Here is a 16,975-nt window from a genome sequence, read left to right on the forward strand (position 1 = left end):
TACGAAATATGCACCAACTTAACTTCATCACAGATTATCACTGCACTGGACGGTTCGTTTGCCAATTACATAGAACCGTAATTATGAGTGCAGATTAATGTAGAATTACATTTTATACCTTGTTGGTTCCACATCCTGGACATACCACACACACGTACACAACCCCAGGATATCATACAAACAACTAAACAGAAGTAAAGGCTTAGTATTTATATACAGTATAGAAGTATATATAGTGCATGTGGAAAGTATTCACACTGCTAGATGGACCATTTTCCCATCAAAATCTATCACCTTTATACATTTTATTGTTGTGAAATGTCTTTGATGTAAACTATCTCAATTTGGAAATGTGACTCAACTAGTACCTTAAAGGGTTGCCATGTGACTAAACCCACCACAAAAATGTCAATGCTTTGGTCGCCATGGTGATTTGTAGCATCAGTGCCCAAAAGTTTTATTACACTGACTGAATTATCCCTGACGGTTTGTTTTTAAGTTGAAGGTTTACATCTCTGGACTTAAAGAGATCAAACTTGGAACTATGTTAAACCTTTATTTTCCTCCTAAACACTGAAGATGGAGCCTCATGCAGAGAGTAAATAATTTTATTAACATTCACAATTTTTCCATCCAAAATGCTAAATGACCCAATTAATAAATTTCTACACACAAGTCTGGATGACATAATAGAAACAAAATCGTCTGAACCGTGGGGATTAAAAAGGTAAATTGTGCCAGATGTCGCATGAAAGGGTTAATTACATGGTATCGATCAAGAAAAAAAAAGCTACAGTACAAAAAAAAAAAAGGCATTAACATGTTTCCTATCTGTTGCACTACGAGTTAGTGAGGCGTTTTAGATTTGGGGGCTTGTTTAGGCTGAAGAAGCTGGAGGGGAGGGGCACAGGTTCCCGGCTCAAATGTTTTGTTCTATCATTGGTTCACCGTTACAAACCTGTCTTGTGTCCTCAGATTATATTTATATATATCTATATATACCGTATAGATGTATTCTGACACGCCTCTAAATGGGGGCGAAAACAGTGAGGATGGAAACTGTGTGTAGCCAATAACATCCCTCCTTCAGACTGACCTTGGCTGCCATGCAACACTTCCCTGAGTCCTGTAAAGATTCCTGCGCCAGATGATGAAATGTGACGGCTCGTCCTTCACCTTCCAAACTCAAACATGGTTCCCCCAGCAGGCCGCTGAGCCACTCATTTCTCTGGAACTGTACCCACAAAAATACAACTTCACATTCCTTATTGGCACTTAATTCTCCTGGGTCACGTTAAAAAAAAAAATCAGCCGCATGGTGAAGAGCCGACTTCATGCATTACTCCCGTGACTTCCCCAGCGAGCGCCCGTTCACCGGCCACCTTGTTTATACATGAAGACATTTTTAAGACGGATAAAAATATTTCACCCGATTCTGCTCTGATCTCAAAATGCATCCTGATCCACAGCTGGTCCCTTTTAAAGTCACAGCGAGAGGTTGTTTTTTTTTTTTTTCCTCCCCCTCCCACTATATTCATCTTTAAAATATCTTTTCTCTCTTCAAAAGCCATACAAAACATATTTAACAAAGCTTCAGTCTTTGCGATACAAAACACCTTCATTGTCCCTTTACAGAGTTTTTACTTTTCCCACCCAGACTCTCTCAAAAATACTTTTCTGTGTGCGATCCTCTCGATTCACGTTAACGATCCTTCAAGTGATGGGAGCACAAATGTCAGTTCTGACTGTGAGGAAGCCTCCCGCTCGTGACTGGAGACAAAAAAATAAAAGTCACCACCGAGCCTCCTGCGTCGAGCGGGAAGAAAGTTGGACTTGTGTTCGGCTCCAAGGCCGTCCAGTTGTCATGATGTTTACGCGAAGCTCCGTTTCTCCACATGGGAGCAAAATGTCACATTAGCCAAGTAGTTATTTAAAAAAAAAAAAAAAGCTGAAACTGTTCTTCCAGTGGGAGAATCACAACAGGGGGTCTCTCTTTTCTTTTTAACATTTTTGAGTTCATGGTAAGACTTTTCCCTGGCGAACAGGAGAGTGCAGAGTGCTGTCCGGGGCTCCACAGTGGGCTGATGGGAGAAGTTTGTGGTCCAGCACTGAAATCCAGTCCATCAGAGACCACCTGAGCCCCTCACTGGAACACACAAGACAGGAAAGCATAAGTGCAACAGGCCACATGCAATTCAATTCACACTAGATTTGAACAAACCTAAAGAAGAAAGTAATTACTGGAAGTCCTAAAACTTTAGTCAACAATCTTTGGCATGTCAAACATACAGGAGTCAAAATATTTAGCTCCTAAACCATGAAACAGTTGTAGTAAAAACTGAATCCTTTCCAGTTTCCCTTGCATCTTCACCAAGCGCCACCAGGGGGCAGCATACGTTTAAAATGTGAAAGGGCTGAGCTGACAAACAACAAGCCAATAATAATAATAATCAGTTTAGAAGTGGTGAGAATAACACCAAATGTTTTCTTTAGACTCCGGCTCACTCGCAACCCTTCACTCAGCCGCTGCGTACTGGACGGGGCAAAAGCGCGAGTAACGGGGTCCAAAAGAACAGGAACCAGTGAAGAAACCCAGCGAGCGTCTCTGAAGTACAGAGCAAAGCAGTGAGTGTGTTCAGAGCGAAGGGGAAAGAGTGAGCAGGGTTTGTTGGTGGAATGCAGCTCAGACAGAACAACTCTTTGAAGTGTGCCACACTCTGGACTGGCTCCATTAGAAACAGGTGCGTGTGTGTGTGTGTGTCCAGCATGCACTGAACCAGAGAGCTCATGCATCTGCTCAGAAATGTGCATTTACTTGAAAGGACTCAAGACTTTTACTCACCTGTTCAGTTGATGAGGATGCCAGGCGAGCGTCCCTCCTCTTCCTTTATGTTCTTCAGGTTGTTCTCCGCCTCGTCTACAGTTCTGTTGAACACAAACCAACTTCTGCTCCTTAGCGGGGACAAACGAGACGGCTAATTAAAACGGTGTGTGTGCGTGTGTGTGCTCACGTTAGAAAATCCCTGACGTCCTCCACGGTGAGCTCTCCCGTCGAGTCGAGGGTGAGATCAGCACAGCTGAGGGGCGAGTCCAGCGGCGTGTCCAGGACGGGGGAGGAGAGGGAGCTGGGAGTCTCGGCTTGACCTATGGAGGTGGAGGAGCAGACGGCCACGAAACACCTTTTAGCTTCCAGTGCGTCTCTGTGTTTCGCTGGTGATCTGTCCGGGGTGTGCCCTGAACTCTGCTCAACACTCGCCGGACGATGCTCCAGCCCCTGCAACCCTCATCTGGACACAGATGATTGGCAGGTTGACTGAGGCAACATCTGGCTGCAGGACGAAAGATGTCGGAGAAGTTCAAGTCAGAGCTACTTCGATGAGTCGGAGGAATTTCTGCAAACCCATTGTTTCACTTTTTCATTTCATGCACACCGTTTGCTGCTTCCACTGGAGCACACTGCATGGCAGCTGTTCCATTTTGTGTGTATTTATGTGTAAATGAGTGAAGTACTTCGAGACTATCGAGTGGAAAAATCATCATATTAGAGAGGTTCATGTATCGTTGAACTTGCAGTTATTTGTATCCTGGTAAATGACTAATAGCTGGATGAGAAGTAGGGCGCCTCCAGAGGAGCAGTGCTGAAGGTCTGCTGGTGTCTGGATCATAGTTTCCTCCAAGTTAAAGCTATACAATTCAAAATTTCTCAGTTTGTTTTGTCAATACTCAAAGCTTTGCGAATCTCAACACTCCTCCTGTAGAGTTCCTTTCGGTGAGTGTTTTGTGACGGACGTAGAGGCCAGTGTGAGACGAGTGGGAACGCCTGTTCTTAGAGCTTGAAAATGAAAATGAAAATTCCTTCTGCTGCCTGCATTAAAAGTTGTTGATAACAGTCAGGTGAAAGCCCGACTGGTCTCCACAACAACCAGTGTTTCCTGCCCGGGCAGGAGGTGTTGGGCATACTGAATGGTTGCCATGGAGATGAGCGGGATCCCGTGAGGCCTGGTCGGGGTTTTAAGAGGCTCAGAGAGAGGAGTGATAGACGGAGAAATACCATGAGGATAGAAAAACGAGGGGGAGGAGAAAGTTGGTGTGTGTGTGTGTGTGTGTGTGTGTGTGTGTGTGTGTGTGTGTGTGTGTGTGTGTGTGTGTGTGTGTGTGTGTGTGTGTGTGTGTGTGTGTGTGTGTGTGTGTGTGTGTGTGTGTGTGTGTGTGTGTGTGTGTGTGTGTGTGTGTGTGTGTGTGTGTGTGTGTGTGTGTGTGTGTGTGTGTGTGTGTGTGTGTGTGTGTGTGTGTGTGTGTGTGTGTGTGTGTGTGTGTGTGTGTGTGTGTGTGTGTGTTCAGATCTACCCTCAGCGTGACCCATCTGGTTCCTGTGGGTTCCATTGGCCTGCGGCAGCGTCACCGTACCATCGCTGCAGAGACACACGAGTACGCACCATTTATTTTGGCAGCGGACGGAGTATAATACAGCAATAAGCACATGAGTATGATTTCTTGGGTTTCGCAGGCTCCCTGGGCGAGCAGTAACGCAAGAGGAAGCAGCGCGAACAGCAGGTTTAGTGGTTTCCATTGTCATGTCCAGGAAATCAAAGAGTCTCTGACAGGATTTCACTTGGCCCACTGGATAAGTAAAGTTATGTAAAAACTAAGAGCTTTAAACCATCTATGATTCAGTTTCCACCCCCCCCCCCCCCCCACCCCCCTTGTAATATATAATTTACAACATATTCTGATAATGGATACACCTAATATTTCATCACTGGGTTTTTTTCCCCATACTTCACCATCTAAGAAATCTGCTATTCTGACTATCGATTCTGTGAATTACCTGGCGAGTGTGAACTCCAGCGGCCGGTCCAGCTGCACGGAGCACAGCGGCTCAGTGAGGACTTTAGCAGACAGGGAGAACCTCTCGTACTCCGAAGGACTGATCAGGTAAAACCCTGCAGAAAACAACACACACAGAAGCTTGCTGAAAACTGCGGTTCTGGGCTCTCGTTTCCAAACCGCTCAGCCTTGAAACACCGTTCCTGCAGAAGGAGCCGTCAGTGACAGAGCTGAATAAATTATTGCTGCCCTTCGGCTTTTCATTCTATAATCGATTAGGTACACAATTCTGTTGAAGCCAGACAAAATCTTGTGTCAAACTGTATTACATATATATACACACATACATAGAAATAGAGATGATTGTTAAATAATCAATTTGGGCTTTCAACTGCAACATTGTGAAACTTGTTGTTCTCACCCTGTCCATTCTTTGTGAAAACACAGGATGCAATGCCACTGATGTCCTCTTTACGAATGCAGTCATATCGCACCTGAAGAGAAAGATGTGGGGGGGGGGGGGGGGGGGGAGCAAAGAATCACTGTTCCTGCTTTGCTCATTTTCAGACATACACAGGGTGGCACACATGATTCCAGACTTTCAGCCGTACCTGTGGTCGGAGGGCAGGTATGTTGAAGAGGTGCATGTCTCCGAGGTTGGTGAGACAGACGAGTGTGTGTTCACTGTAGTCCTCCTGCACTGTGGAGCTGAAGACCACCAGAGCCACTTTCCTCACCCGACAGCCTTCATGTGCTGTCAGCTTGAACTTGGTCTTGGCACTCACTTTAGGGAGGGAGAACACCTTCAGAAAGTGGAGAAGAAAAAGAAAGCAGGGACTTAAAACTTGTTGCAGCATAGATTCTTCAGCACTACTCCTAATGTGACTCGGGTGTTTCTCTCATTTCACTTTTACTTATTCCACCCATACTATGAATGCAGAAATTCATCTTCCCGTCTGTTAAAAAGTAAAAACGGTCTTCACCTTGAGCTGTTCTTCTGATGCAATGAGGACAGAGTGGGCGTTGGTCATCTCGGGTGCGATGGCGAGGTCCTGGGATGCTTCATAGGGGTCAGGTAAAGGTTTCCCCCGACCGTCCAACACCGAGATGGACACCACAGGAGCTCTGTGCATCAGCTGGATTTCTTTACCCAACACTGCCTCCACACACATGCTGCTCTCGCTGGCTCCGCCCCTCTCGCACGCACGTCCAGAGACCACGCCGGGCACCTCCAGAGCGTAGGCGTACACGCTGCCCGAGTTGGTACCAGGCCCACAGTGTGGGGCCATGGTGTGTACCTGAGGGTGTCCGAGGAATACAACGAGAATTATTTCCTCACAAAACACATTTTTGGCAAACAAAAACATTTGATGACAACACTGATGAGTTGGTAACACACCGTCACGCAGGAAGGTGTCTGCGAAGCACAGACATCGAACCACTCCCGACAGCGAGTCATCAGCCGACCGAGGCTCAATCCTTCTCTGTATCGGCGCAACTTCTTCCTGCTCTGCCAGAGCGGCATTGGCCTCTTGTACCTGCGTTCAACAAGCATTTTCATTTTTAAAAGATAAACTCTGACGCACAGAGATGATTCTGTGTGACAAAAACACTGGTCGGTTGTCAAGACTCTCACCTTGCTGGTGGGTGTAGTGATGGTGCGCTTCTTTCCGGAAACCCGACTTTTGCGGATGCGTCTGAAGCTCTGTCGGAGGGACTTTTTCAAGGACTTCACTCTGGACAGTGGACCCTCCATTGCCAAGGAGTCGTTGGGGTGCAGGGTGCATCTAAGGAAGCAAAAAAAAAACACCAAGCATTGGTAGATTAGCTTTGGCTGTCGAACAGCATTTTGACAATTTATGTCTGGTTTAATGAAACGTTATGTGATCGAAACAAGAGAAACATGAAACAACTTTATAGCCAAGAAAATGTATATAATTCATGATAAATAAAAAGTATCTAAATAAGGAGGAAAGTGATAAAAGATGATAAGGGGATTCAAAAACTGCCAAAAAGCTGAGAAATAGAGTTTTGCGCACATAAAGTAGCCATCACAGTAGAAGCCATGATTCCTCAATATGATCTTCAATTCAAAGAAAGATTTACCAGCATAACATGGAGTAATCTCAAAATAGAAGAACTGACATACTGAGAGTTGTATTGATTGGGATCCTTACAGCCAAGAAAACAAACGAAAGAAATTCAAGTCACTGTATTAGAAATCTTGTTAACATCCACAAAATATTCATGTGCCCTCCGATCGTGAAAGCGTGCAGTATAAATCCTTGAAGTGTTTTTCCTGCTAACCTGGCCAGCACGGCATTCCGTCTGTGGTAGTCGAACAGACCGAAACCGTGACTCGTCCCGAAAGCGATCAGGTTCCACTCGGCATGCAGCGCCACTGCCGTCACCGAGGCTGGAGGCAGGCACTGCACCAGCACCAGCGGCTGGAAGCCAGGGGGGAAGGGGGCGGGTTTAAGGCGCGGCTCCAGCCTGTCGTGGCCCTTCCAGGTGAAGCCCTCCCTGTCCTGCAGCAGATCAACCACCGACACGTCCACCATGTGGTCCGAACGCTCGTCGCTCAGACCCAACACAATCACCTGGAAAGACACAGTGAAGACAGATGCGTTGGGGCCCGGCATATATTCATACACACTGAACAAAACACAAAGAGATCACTTTATCTGATAAATGTTGTCACAGTGTGGGTGTTTAAATAACTTCAGTGTTTAAACGTGTGTGTGTGTGTGTGTGTGTGTGGCTGTTACCTGTCCAGCAGTTCCAGCCACCAGCAGCTTGTTGCTGTATTTGCACAGACTGATCTTCTGGATGCCGAGCCTGGGGTCATCACTGTACGGGTCAAAACAGCCCACCTAAACACACAAAGGATGAAAACATAAAATGAAATGAACAAAAAAAAACTACACACACACACACATCTTTATAGTTTATTTGGAGGAAATGATGCCGGTGCACAATCTAATGCACCAATATCAATTTCAGTGTCAACAACAAATGAGGCTGAAATTCCATTTGTATTACCATTATTCTTGTCACTCACATTCCCACTATGACTCACTTATTTTTTTTTTCCAGTTTCTCTCATTTTAAAGACTGCTCAAGTTAGTTCCGTTACATAACTTGTTGATTAAGTTACTCTTGTGGTAGTTTATGTCAGTCTTTGTTACAAGTCTGTTGAGGACATTTATATCTAGGAATGTCAGTATGGTCACCGTCTATTCGAGTCTCCCTTTCATTTCCACTCTGCCTGTGCATCACGGTGATGTACACCAGCAACGCCAAACATATTTCAATGAAGACAGCACGAGGAGGAGAATTCCAGTATCCTCCCTTGCAGAGCAAACCTGTTCAGACTCAGTGACAAGTTTTCTCACATCGTATGTCTTAGCTGCTAAATAGAACAAGCGCGGCCACCGGTGTCCCTGTGGGAAAGTATTGACGCATCAGTATACAAACACACACACACACATCTTATTCATGTTATCATATAAACTCTCCACCTCTGACTTCCCAAGATTAGCCTTTTCTCAGTTAGAGGCTGGCTATATCTCTTTACTAACCCACTTTGTCCTCATACACGCTCGGTAAACATGGGCATTAATCTTTCACACAGTAGAAATTCCACACAATCCCCCTCACATGGGAGCTGTGTCCTTGGCGAAACAAGAAGTAGAAGTCTGTCACAAAAATGCACATACATGCACAAAGAGAGAGGGAGAGAGAGAGACTGGACTGATAAGTCTGGTTTTCATTACAGCCGAGAAAAAAAGGGAAAGGCTCCTCATCCCATATGAGAGCCGCATTCCTGAACATGCAGCTCTGTTACCACAGGATACATGGGCAGATGAGGAAATGTCGGGGAGGGAGTCGGTGTGAAAAGTAGACGAGAAGCAAAGAAGGATCGGTACTAATTATACCTCCTCATTTGGATCCACAGATAATAAATGCTCATCCCGATCATACGCTGGGAAATATTTCTCACAGGAGAATCATTATTTACATATTCATAAAGCTTAATGTCCCATCCTCTTTTGCCGCCGACTGAAGCCAAATGGCTCAGCCAGATCGCTGAGTTTTATAAATCAGCTCATTTAAATGCAATTCGGCACAGAAAACTGATCGTTAGGCCAGAGTGCGACTGCCGTTCAATTACAGCTCAGATTTTATACAAGAACAATGGGGTAGGCCAGCCAGAGATCCAAACACATGAAAACAATCAAATGAGAAAATTAGGCTGCACATGTAGTAACAGAGTGCATGAGACAGATTGCTTTCATTCTCACAGCCTTTAAAGTGCGACCCCGAGTCTGAACGGGGAAAGGAAACACTTTAATTCTCCTGGGCTACGTTCACACTGCAGACAAATGACCCAAATATGACCTTTTTCCTCTCGAATATGACCTATACATAATTTTTTTATGACCATTTCAACATAACAAATCTCTTTTTTTCCCCTCCCAGAACCAGTTCACTTTCATTTGTGTTCCGTTTGGTTTATACCGAAGCAACCCCGTAATGAATGGTTATATCGCATTTCATCCAACTTTTACATCATTTAAGTGAGACAGGCCAACTCCACAAAAGGATATTGTTCAAATGTGTTCTTTCTCTGGATTTTCTTTCATTAAGTATTTGGTCATGATTTTGTCAGCTCACATTTCAGAGCGACTAAACAATTGATGCAAATGCACAGTGACATGTACAATCCATATTTCATGTACCTTCATAAACACAGCTGGCTGCATGAGACTGCATGTCCTTCATAGAGATCACATCAGGGCCGTAAACTACACACACACACACACACGAGAGCCTGATGCACGATTCCCTACCTTCCTGAAAGGAGGCCATTCCTCCTCCTGCTGCATGTCGGGGTCGTTTCCAGGATCCTGAGGGTCGTCAGTGGGGTCGCAGTCCGTATGGAAGACGTTGGCTGTGCCGAGTTTGTACAGCGGCGTAAGAGCGACGCCTGAAGCGTCCCAGAAACGCACGGTGCCGTCCTCATGACTGTAATGGGATCATTTTGAATCAGGAAAAGGGAAAATGCTGATGTCAAGCATGCATAATGTGTAACATTGCAGCATTTTATGATAAAAAATAATTTAGAACCTCTAGATGATTAAAAACCTTAAAAAAAAAAAACCTGGATTCTCTCAATTTCACACCATTTATATTTTTGCACAGCACAATTTTGTTTAAGCTTCAATCAATTAATTTACATAACTTTAACTGAATGTGGAACATGAACAACATCCTTAACAGTTTTGGGAGCCTTTTTCCTATTGTCACATCAGAACCAGGTCACCTTTAGTGATCCAACCCGACTAGAAAGTATCAGATGACATCAGAACAACCTGTAGTGTGTGTATGTGTGTATTCGCGTGCGGATACCCAGTCAGTAGTAGCTCTTGCTGTTTGGGTGGAGGCGCCAGATTCTTCCCGCCACAGATGGGCCAGCTCTGCACAAACAGAAAAAGATTGAAGAGGAGAAAAAAAAAATCTACATCCTTAGTTTACACCGTTGCAGTGGCACTTGTGTGTGGCCTCACACTGATGGAGACATGATTTATGAATGCAACAGCTGGGTGCCATGTTTCCGTGTGTGTGTGTGTGTGTGTGTGTGTGTGTGTGTGTGTGTGTCACCCTGCCACTAATCAAACAGCTGATCTAAGCTACAAAGCCTCTGCGAAGCCTTTAACGGCCTACACCTGCTCCTAAAGTTCACACCAGCAGTCAGATAGTCACATTCCTGTTTGTTTCCTCTCCTCGTTGTTGACATTGTGACAGTTCAGGCCACAGAATGATCCATTAGCGCCATCAAATCAATTCAAAACATGACCTTGTAGTTATATGGACTACTTTGACAAGTAACAATAATTTGAGATGAAGCCAAATGAAACCCTCCTCCTGTACGATCAAGTTATCTGGCTCCTGTCCATATTATTCAATGTGTTTTCAGGTTAAGCTGCTTACATGTATTTTGGATTTTCTGTAATTGGATATTCATGTTGCTGAGTATAAACCAATTTGCTGAATAATCTTGTTCTCAGAGCCTTGCCAAAAGATGTTTTTTCTTTAGTTACTTCAGTTAAAAGGGTACAAACACATTTCTGGTCTCCAAGGGAGCCACCCGAAAACGAATTATTACAAATCAGCTGATTTGGAGTCACTTACCCTGTGTGTGTGCTGGCGGCCCTGCTGCGCTTTGCCAGCGTTGACCAGCCGCTCCCACAGCTTCGGGGGGACACTGGAGATGTGACAGGAGCAGGTGATGGCTGAGGAGTGAAGAGGAGCAAGGTATGGCGTAGGGAGAGAGGGCCACCCGGGTGTTTGGAGATCAATAACAACCAGCTCCTCTTCTAATAACACCACCAAAGCTGATGGGTCGTCAAACTCTGAGGAGGACAGGCAGAATATGAGAGATTCTTCTCGGACACACAAGAGAAATACAAGGTGGGAACGTTTGATGCTGATCAGGTCTTCACCTTTCTCCTGCTCCACGCTGTGGACGGTGAAGAAGTCAATGACTCGAGACGTGAAGTCCAGAGTGATGTGATCCTTGTCCTGTTGGATGGTCAGACAGTGACGGTCGCCATAGCTGGCTCGGGGCATTCCCCCGCTGTATAAAACGACTGGGGAACTGCCGGGAGAAACGCAAACAGTGTGAAAAGTATTCAAATTAGTTCAATGAATGTTATAACTCTGTTGCACAAACTGATTTGGTGATTCTATTATTGCATTCTTTTGTGTCGAGTCATCTATTTTAATGAAGATAGTATCGGTTTCTCCTTTTAACAGAAGGAGTACCTAAACACTCCTCATTTAGTCCAGACAGCATATCTCGGTGAGTTCCAAGCGGTCATGAAACACTCACCCAGTCTGTGTCGTCCTCCACAGGATCTTATTGATGGCTTTACAGGGGAACGGACCTGTGACAGACAATGACAGAGTGAGATGGTAAAATAAAGCACCAGTTGGTTGTGAGATATGTGAAAATCTTTTTTTTTTTTATGTTTGAAGCTATCATTCTACAAACTATATTCTAGATGATCCCATCACATCATACACCAGACCTGGAAACAATGTCTAAATAAGTGACGAATGCACACATGTAAAGTGTGTGACTCATATTCACTTCTCACCGTATGGGATGGTGGAAGACACTGGCTGTGGGCTGCAGGCGTTGCCGCTGGTAACAGACCAAACCGAATAGCCGCCGTCGTTATGAGAACTGACAAATAAGTTTCCCGAACGCTCCCACACAAGGCTCTCCAGCTGCTGCAGTCACAAAGACGCACAAGTACACGTGAGCGTGTGACAAAGCAGCACAATCAAAGCTAAGATTCCTCAAACAATATTAAACTGTCAAAACCAGCCTCTGCAGTCCAATTCTGTGTGCAGAGAGTATACTGTGAGTACCATCGATCTGCAGCTATTTTTACTCTCTAACCCCCGGGGGTACCTGTTTTCCCAGGAAGAGCTGGTCAGCGTGTCGAGTGCTCAGATCCCACAGGACCACCAGGCCTCGGCTGTAGCCAATCAGAATCTTCCCCGACTGCTGAGGATGTTCCTGAAGAGACTCCACCGGCCCCAAAGATTTCCCACACCTGTAATCGTCTGGCAAGCTGGAACAAAACATTACGCATTATCCCAAAGCTGTCGTCTTACCTGCAATCCTGGAGAGCATAAACTGTCATCATGTCCAGGTCAAAACAAGGTGAGGAAATTTTCTAAGAAGAAGAATTCTCCCATTTAAGTCACTGATTTAGATAAGTTTTATACAAACTAATAAATATAAGTGAAGTAATGAGGTATACGGTTTGAATTTTAGTTTCACAGTCCCCCTGGATTAAAGAATACAGTTCACAAGCCTCTCTACAAGCTCCCTAAGGGTTGAACAGCTCAGCTAAGAGTAAACTTCCAGGGCTACTTTCATTTGCATTTGAACTCAAGGCATGAAGTGGAAATTAGGCAAAAGTGCATCAGGTCAAAGGATCAGTCCCAAATCTTGAGTTGATGATGGGGAGCAAATATAGTTCAGTGAGGACAGAGGTTGTCACAGATACGACTTCATCACCAGCAGAGCAAAACAGAGACAAAAAGCTTCGCGCTCAAACAACTCAAAGCAAAACTCAAGGTGTTAAAACATGTATGAAATAATCTAAACTATCTGTATAAGCCAAGACGACAGCAGAGGCACCACAACAACAATAACGACAACAACAGTGAAATCAACAACATGATGGAGCTCAGCTGCTGGAGCTTGTGAGCTAGACATTCCTCTGAGGCAGCAGAAGAATGTGGAGCAGGACACACCCTCGAGATGTTTGAGGATTCCCTCAGTGAAGGACTGGGGAAAAGAAATTTGGGTAAGAAATCCTGGAGAGAAGAAGCGATGAGGGAAAATAAAAATTGGGAGAAGGAAAAGCAGCACTACTGCTTTCGGGACTCTTTACTAGTGATAAAGCAGACTAGTTTTGTTAAAACCACCACACACACACACACACAGACTTCTCACTGCTGTGGCCGGTGTTCACTGAGGAAGATCCTCTCCGGAAGCACAGAGGCAGAAACATTCCCAACAAAGCATTCCATTGTCTCCGTCTCTCCGTTCATAAGTATTTTTAGGGAATCCAGCATCCTGCTGCAGAGTCCCAGTGATGAGCCCCTGTCTCTGTTTGTGTACGCACGTGTGTCCCCGTGCACGCTGGACCCTCGGTTGAATCACTTCCCCGACCGGAACAGCACGTTTTGGCAGCCAGTACAAAGCCTCACTGTCTAACCCCCCCCCACCCCCCCCCCTCCTCTCCTGAAGCGCGCACACACACAGCCCTTATCAGGGCCCTTGTTAGGCCTCAATTCAACTCTCTGGTTAATGAGGGGTTTGGCCTACCAGTCCGACAGTCAGAGGAAAAACTCCTCAACCTTGTACGTTTATGTCATACAGGCCGCTTTCAATCGTGCAATGTGGTGAATATTTCCATTATAAATCACTGATTGTCATTTCACGCTTTCAATTTGTATTCTGATGCATCATTTTGTTTTCATCGAATACTGAACTCTACTACATCCCAATATGCCACACCACTAAAACAAACACAAACACAGGCAGATGTTTTCCTCAGTGAAACACATTTGTGACCAGATCTCATTTTCATTCTTGATTTTGACCAGTCATGTTGCAAGGATCACATACATTTCTACATGTATCAGAGTTAAGTGATGAACGTGTACTAAATAACTTCATGTGGACTTCATCAACCCACCTCTCCTATATGTCAAGTGATGCGTGACACTCGTACCTCTGCGTGATCTGATCCTGGGGGAGCATTTGGTTGTCCTTCAGTAAGAGGCAGGGCAACTCCAAGAAGTACACTCCGCCTCCTTCTGTTCCGATACAGAGGAGGTCACATGACTTCAACAGGAGGAGGACAGTCACACGTGTGGCACTGAGGAAATGCAGGGAAGAACAAAAAAGGAAGATCATTTTCCAAATAATACATTTTCCTTTAAGAGCAGTTATGGGTTACAGCAACAGAAACTGAGTTACAATATTGGGTACTCCTCTCTAGTATATGAACCACTAATGCAAGTCAAGGTGGTCGTTTATCAAGATTCATTGGACCAGGCAAAGGATTTCCAATCCTGTGCTTTGAGATTTTGATGAGATTAGCTGTAGCAAATCTGCTTCATGTGAGTCCAGAGGTGGTTCTCTGCATGGTCATTTGAGCTGCTGTTAATTCAGTCTGGATCAAAAAGCCTTGTTGATGTCAGGGTTTAATTGAGAACAGCCAGAGAATCACAAACTATCTGCGGTCTGCTCTCTGGAAACCCTGAAGAAGGTGGAGCATAATAATCCGAGCACATACTTAGTGTCTTAAGTACTTGAAAACATTGTTGTGTACCTGCAGCTCTCAATGCCTGGTCTCCCTGGGAGGCTGTAGTTCCCCACTTCGTTTAGAGATACCACACCCTCTTTCTTCACTCCTCCCAGCTCTCTGGGGGGTCCGGCCACCAGCTCCCACAGGTGAATCGTGTTGTCATCCAACAGTGACAGAAGTCGGCCCTGAAGTGGATGCAGAGACATCGCAACGCATTACTCATGACGAAAATGGTGACTGAAATTGTGAAATTCATGAAGAAGCTGGCCTCACCTGACCAGGCAGGAAGTGGATTTGTGTGACAGCAGTGGTGTCTTTGTGCAGTCCTGTGAACTCCACACCCGGAGCCCCGTAGCTGCAAGGATCTCGTCAAGGAAACGCACAAGTCGGCAGAAACGCTGACAAGACTACACACCAGTTTAGCAGGTGTCACGGGCAGCAAACCCATGACCTGTGATTCAACTGCATGTGTAAGAGACGGAAACACACAGGCACAGCAGTCCATCATGGAAATGGGATTTTTTTTCGTTTAAAGACAGTGGAGAATTGTACGCATAAAGGAAAAATGAGCATCATTGTTAGTTCCTAGCAGTCTAAACCAGCACCATGTTGAAATTCAAACGTTTGCAATCCTTTCTGCAATGGAAAATGTCTGAAAATTCAAAAATGTAGATGGGTTAACACGACAACGTATCACAGATCCCTTAAAAATTATCCATCGTGTCCCTTTTAATCATTTGTCCTAAATCTAGGATTTAGGCTGATAGTCTGCTAAAAGAGCCAATAACTTTACCTGAGACTTTTCTGGAACTGGGCAACATTTCTTTCCCTTACATTTTCTCAATCGTCTTCAGACTGCGTAATGTGTTGAATGCGTTAGAGGCTTCCAGTACCAGAGCCACAAAAACAGCCTCAGAACATGATAAAAACCTCCACTGTGCTTTGTTGAATATGTGCATTTCACAAATGTCCTTCACTATTTCCAGTGAGTTTCATGTTCTGGGAGCATTTCAACTGTTCTATGACAAACTAGATTAAGGTTGCAATTAACTTGCTGCCTTGAAAAGCTTTTTGATTTTCCCCAGCATCTCTGAATAGAGAAACAAAATTAGTTAAGAAAATCAGAACGCTCCTTATATGAAATGAAATTGCTTTTGATTTTTCCAAACAGACAAACCTTTTTTGATGGTGAACATAAAAGGTTGAGCACATGCAAGTCCCGTTTATTTATTTGAGGGACTCATTTATTTGTGATCAAATTAATATTTCTGCCCGGTGAGGGGGAAACTGGATTCCATATTTGCATGATAGTTTTCACTGCAATTATTAATGAATACATCTGAATAGATTAATCTCGGTTGTCATCAGTTATACTGGACAAGATTTCCAAAAGACGTCCTCGAGCTGGACAATCTAAAAAAACAACAACATATAAACACACATATCAAAATGGCTTAAACACTGCTGTTGGTATTAAAAACTTAAACTGCAAGGTCTAGACATTTGCCAGCTTCACCTCTACAGTTACGGATTAATGCCAAACTCTGTCCTTCTTGCCAGCATTACCAAGTTTTGCCATTTACCAATATTCTCCATCACTTTTAACTCCTGCAGCAACACATCAGTGCAGCACCCTATGCTGAGCACAGTGCCAGCACATTCAGACTCCTGTCATGCTTTTGAAATGTGCATGACCGGTATGGTAACTGGTAAGACAGCTTGTTTTAACTGTGCCAACCAAACTGCAGATATTTTTAGCTGTCTGAGTAGTTGTGGCCTTATGGGGAAATAATTCCATAAAAAGCATAAATTCAGGTGATAAATCTTTTCCCTCACAATGAAGAGGCTGCATGAAAACGTTGCAGACACCGAGCACCATTCAGCCTCATCAGTCCTTGAGCAAAACGAAACTTCAAAAAGACAAATGCAAAGGTGGAGGAAGACTTTAAAGAATCCCTCCTCCTCCTACAGCAGCCTTTTTAACAACAGACACATATTTAAACCCCACTAGAAGCCAGTAATTGTGAGCCGTTAACTAGAAGACACATACTGTTTAGGTGTAATGGTAGGGGAGAAATTAGAATGCTATAACAAAGCTCATAGCAATTACCATCACCAGATGACGCAGATGCTAGAAACCACCACTGTGTATACGTCTGTGTGAGTAATCCGCAGCAGTATTCACAGTCCTGCTGTTAGAGTAGTAAATGAAGCCGAGCTGATAAAATAAAGACTACTCTCAAGAT

The 16,975-nt window shown here is 44.5% G+C and overlaps 1 protein-coding gene across 1 annotated transcript in view; it reads right to left on the minus strand.

The window, feature by feature from the left end:
• Nucleotides 1-634: 634 nt before the first annotated feature.
• llgl1 (LLGL scribble cell polarity complex component 1) overlaps nucleotides 635-16,975 on the minus strand; it is a 29,444-nt gene continuing 13,103 nt past the window's right edge. The window contains 23 exon segments of the mRNA XM_080510734.1: nucleotides 635-2,146; nucleotides 2,843-2,925; nucleotides 3,012-3,144; nucleotides 4,348-4,412; nucleotides 4,829-4,943; nucleotides 5,249-5,321; nucleotides 5,439-5,630; nucleotides 5,811-6,095; nucleotides 6,097-6,125; nucleotides 6,227-6,365; nucleotides 6,464-6,614; nucleotides 7,135-7,427; nucleotides 7,596-7,700; nucleotides 9,681-9,855; nucleotides 10,240-10,307; nucleotides 11,023-11,243; nucleotides 11,334-11,488; nucleotides 11,723-11,777; nucleotides 11,991-12,126; nucleotides 12,311-12,473; nucleotides 14,151-14,297; nucleotides 14,754-14,914; nucleotides 15,003-15,084. Of these exon segments, the coding sequence (XP_080366860.1) occupies nucleotides 2,847-2,925; nucleotides 3,012-3,144; nucleotides 4,348-4,412; nucleotides 4,829-4,943; nucleotides 5,249-5,321; nucleotides 5,439-5,630; nucleotides 5,811-6,095; nucleotides 6,097-6,125; nucleotides 6,227-6,365; nucleotides 6,464-6,614; nucleotides 7,135-7,427; nucleotides 7,596-7,700; nucleotides 9,681-9,855; nucleotides 10,240-10,307; nucleotides 11,023-11,243; nucleotides 11,334-11,488; nucleotides 11,723-11,777; nucleotides 11,991-12,126; nucleotides 12,311-12,473; nucleotides 14,151-14,297; nucleotides 14,754-14,914; nucleotides 15,003-15,084 (3,022 nt within the window). The 3' untranslated portion in view covers nucleotides 635-2,146; nucleotides 2,843-2,846.

Source organism: Blennius ocellaris (genome assembly GCF_963422515.1).
Source record: "Blennius ocellaris genome assembly, chromosome: 16".
Taxonomy (NCBI): domain Eukaryota; kingdom Metazoa; phylum Chordata; class Actinopteri; order Blenniiformes; family Blenniidae; genus Blennius; species Blennius ocellaris.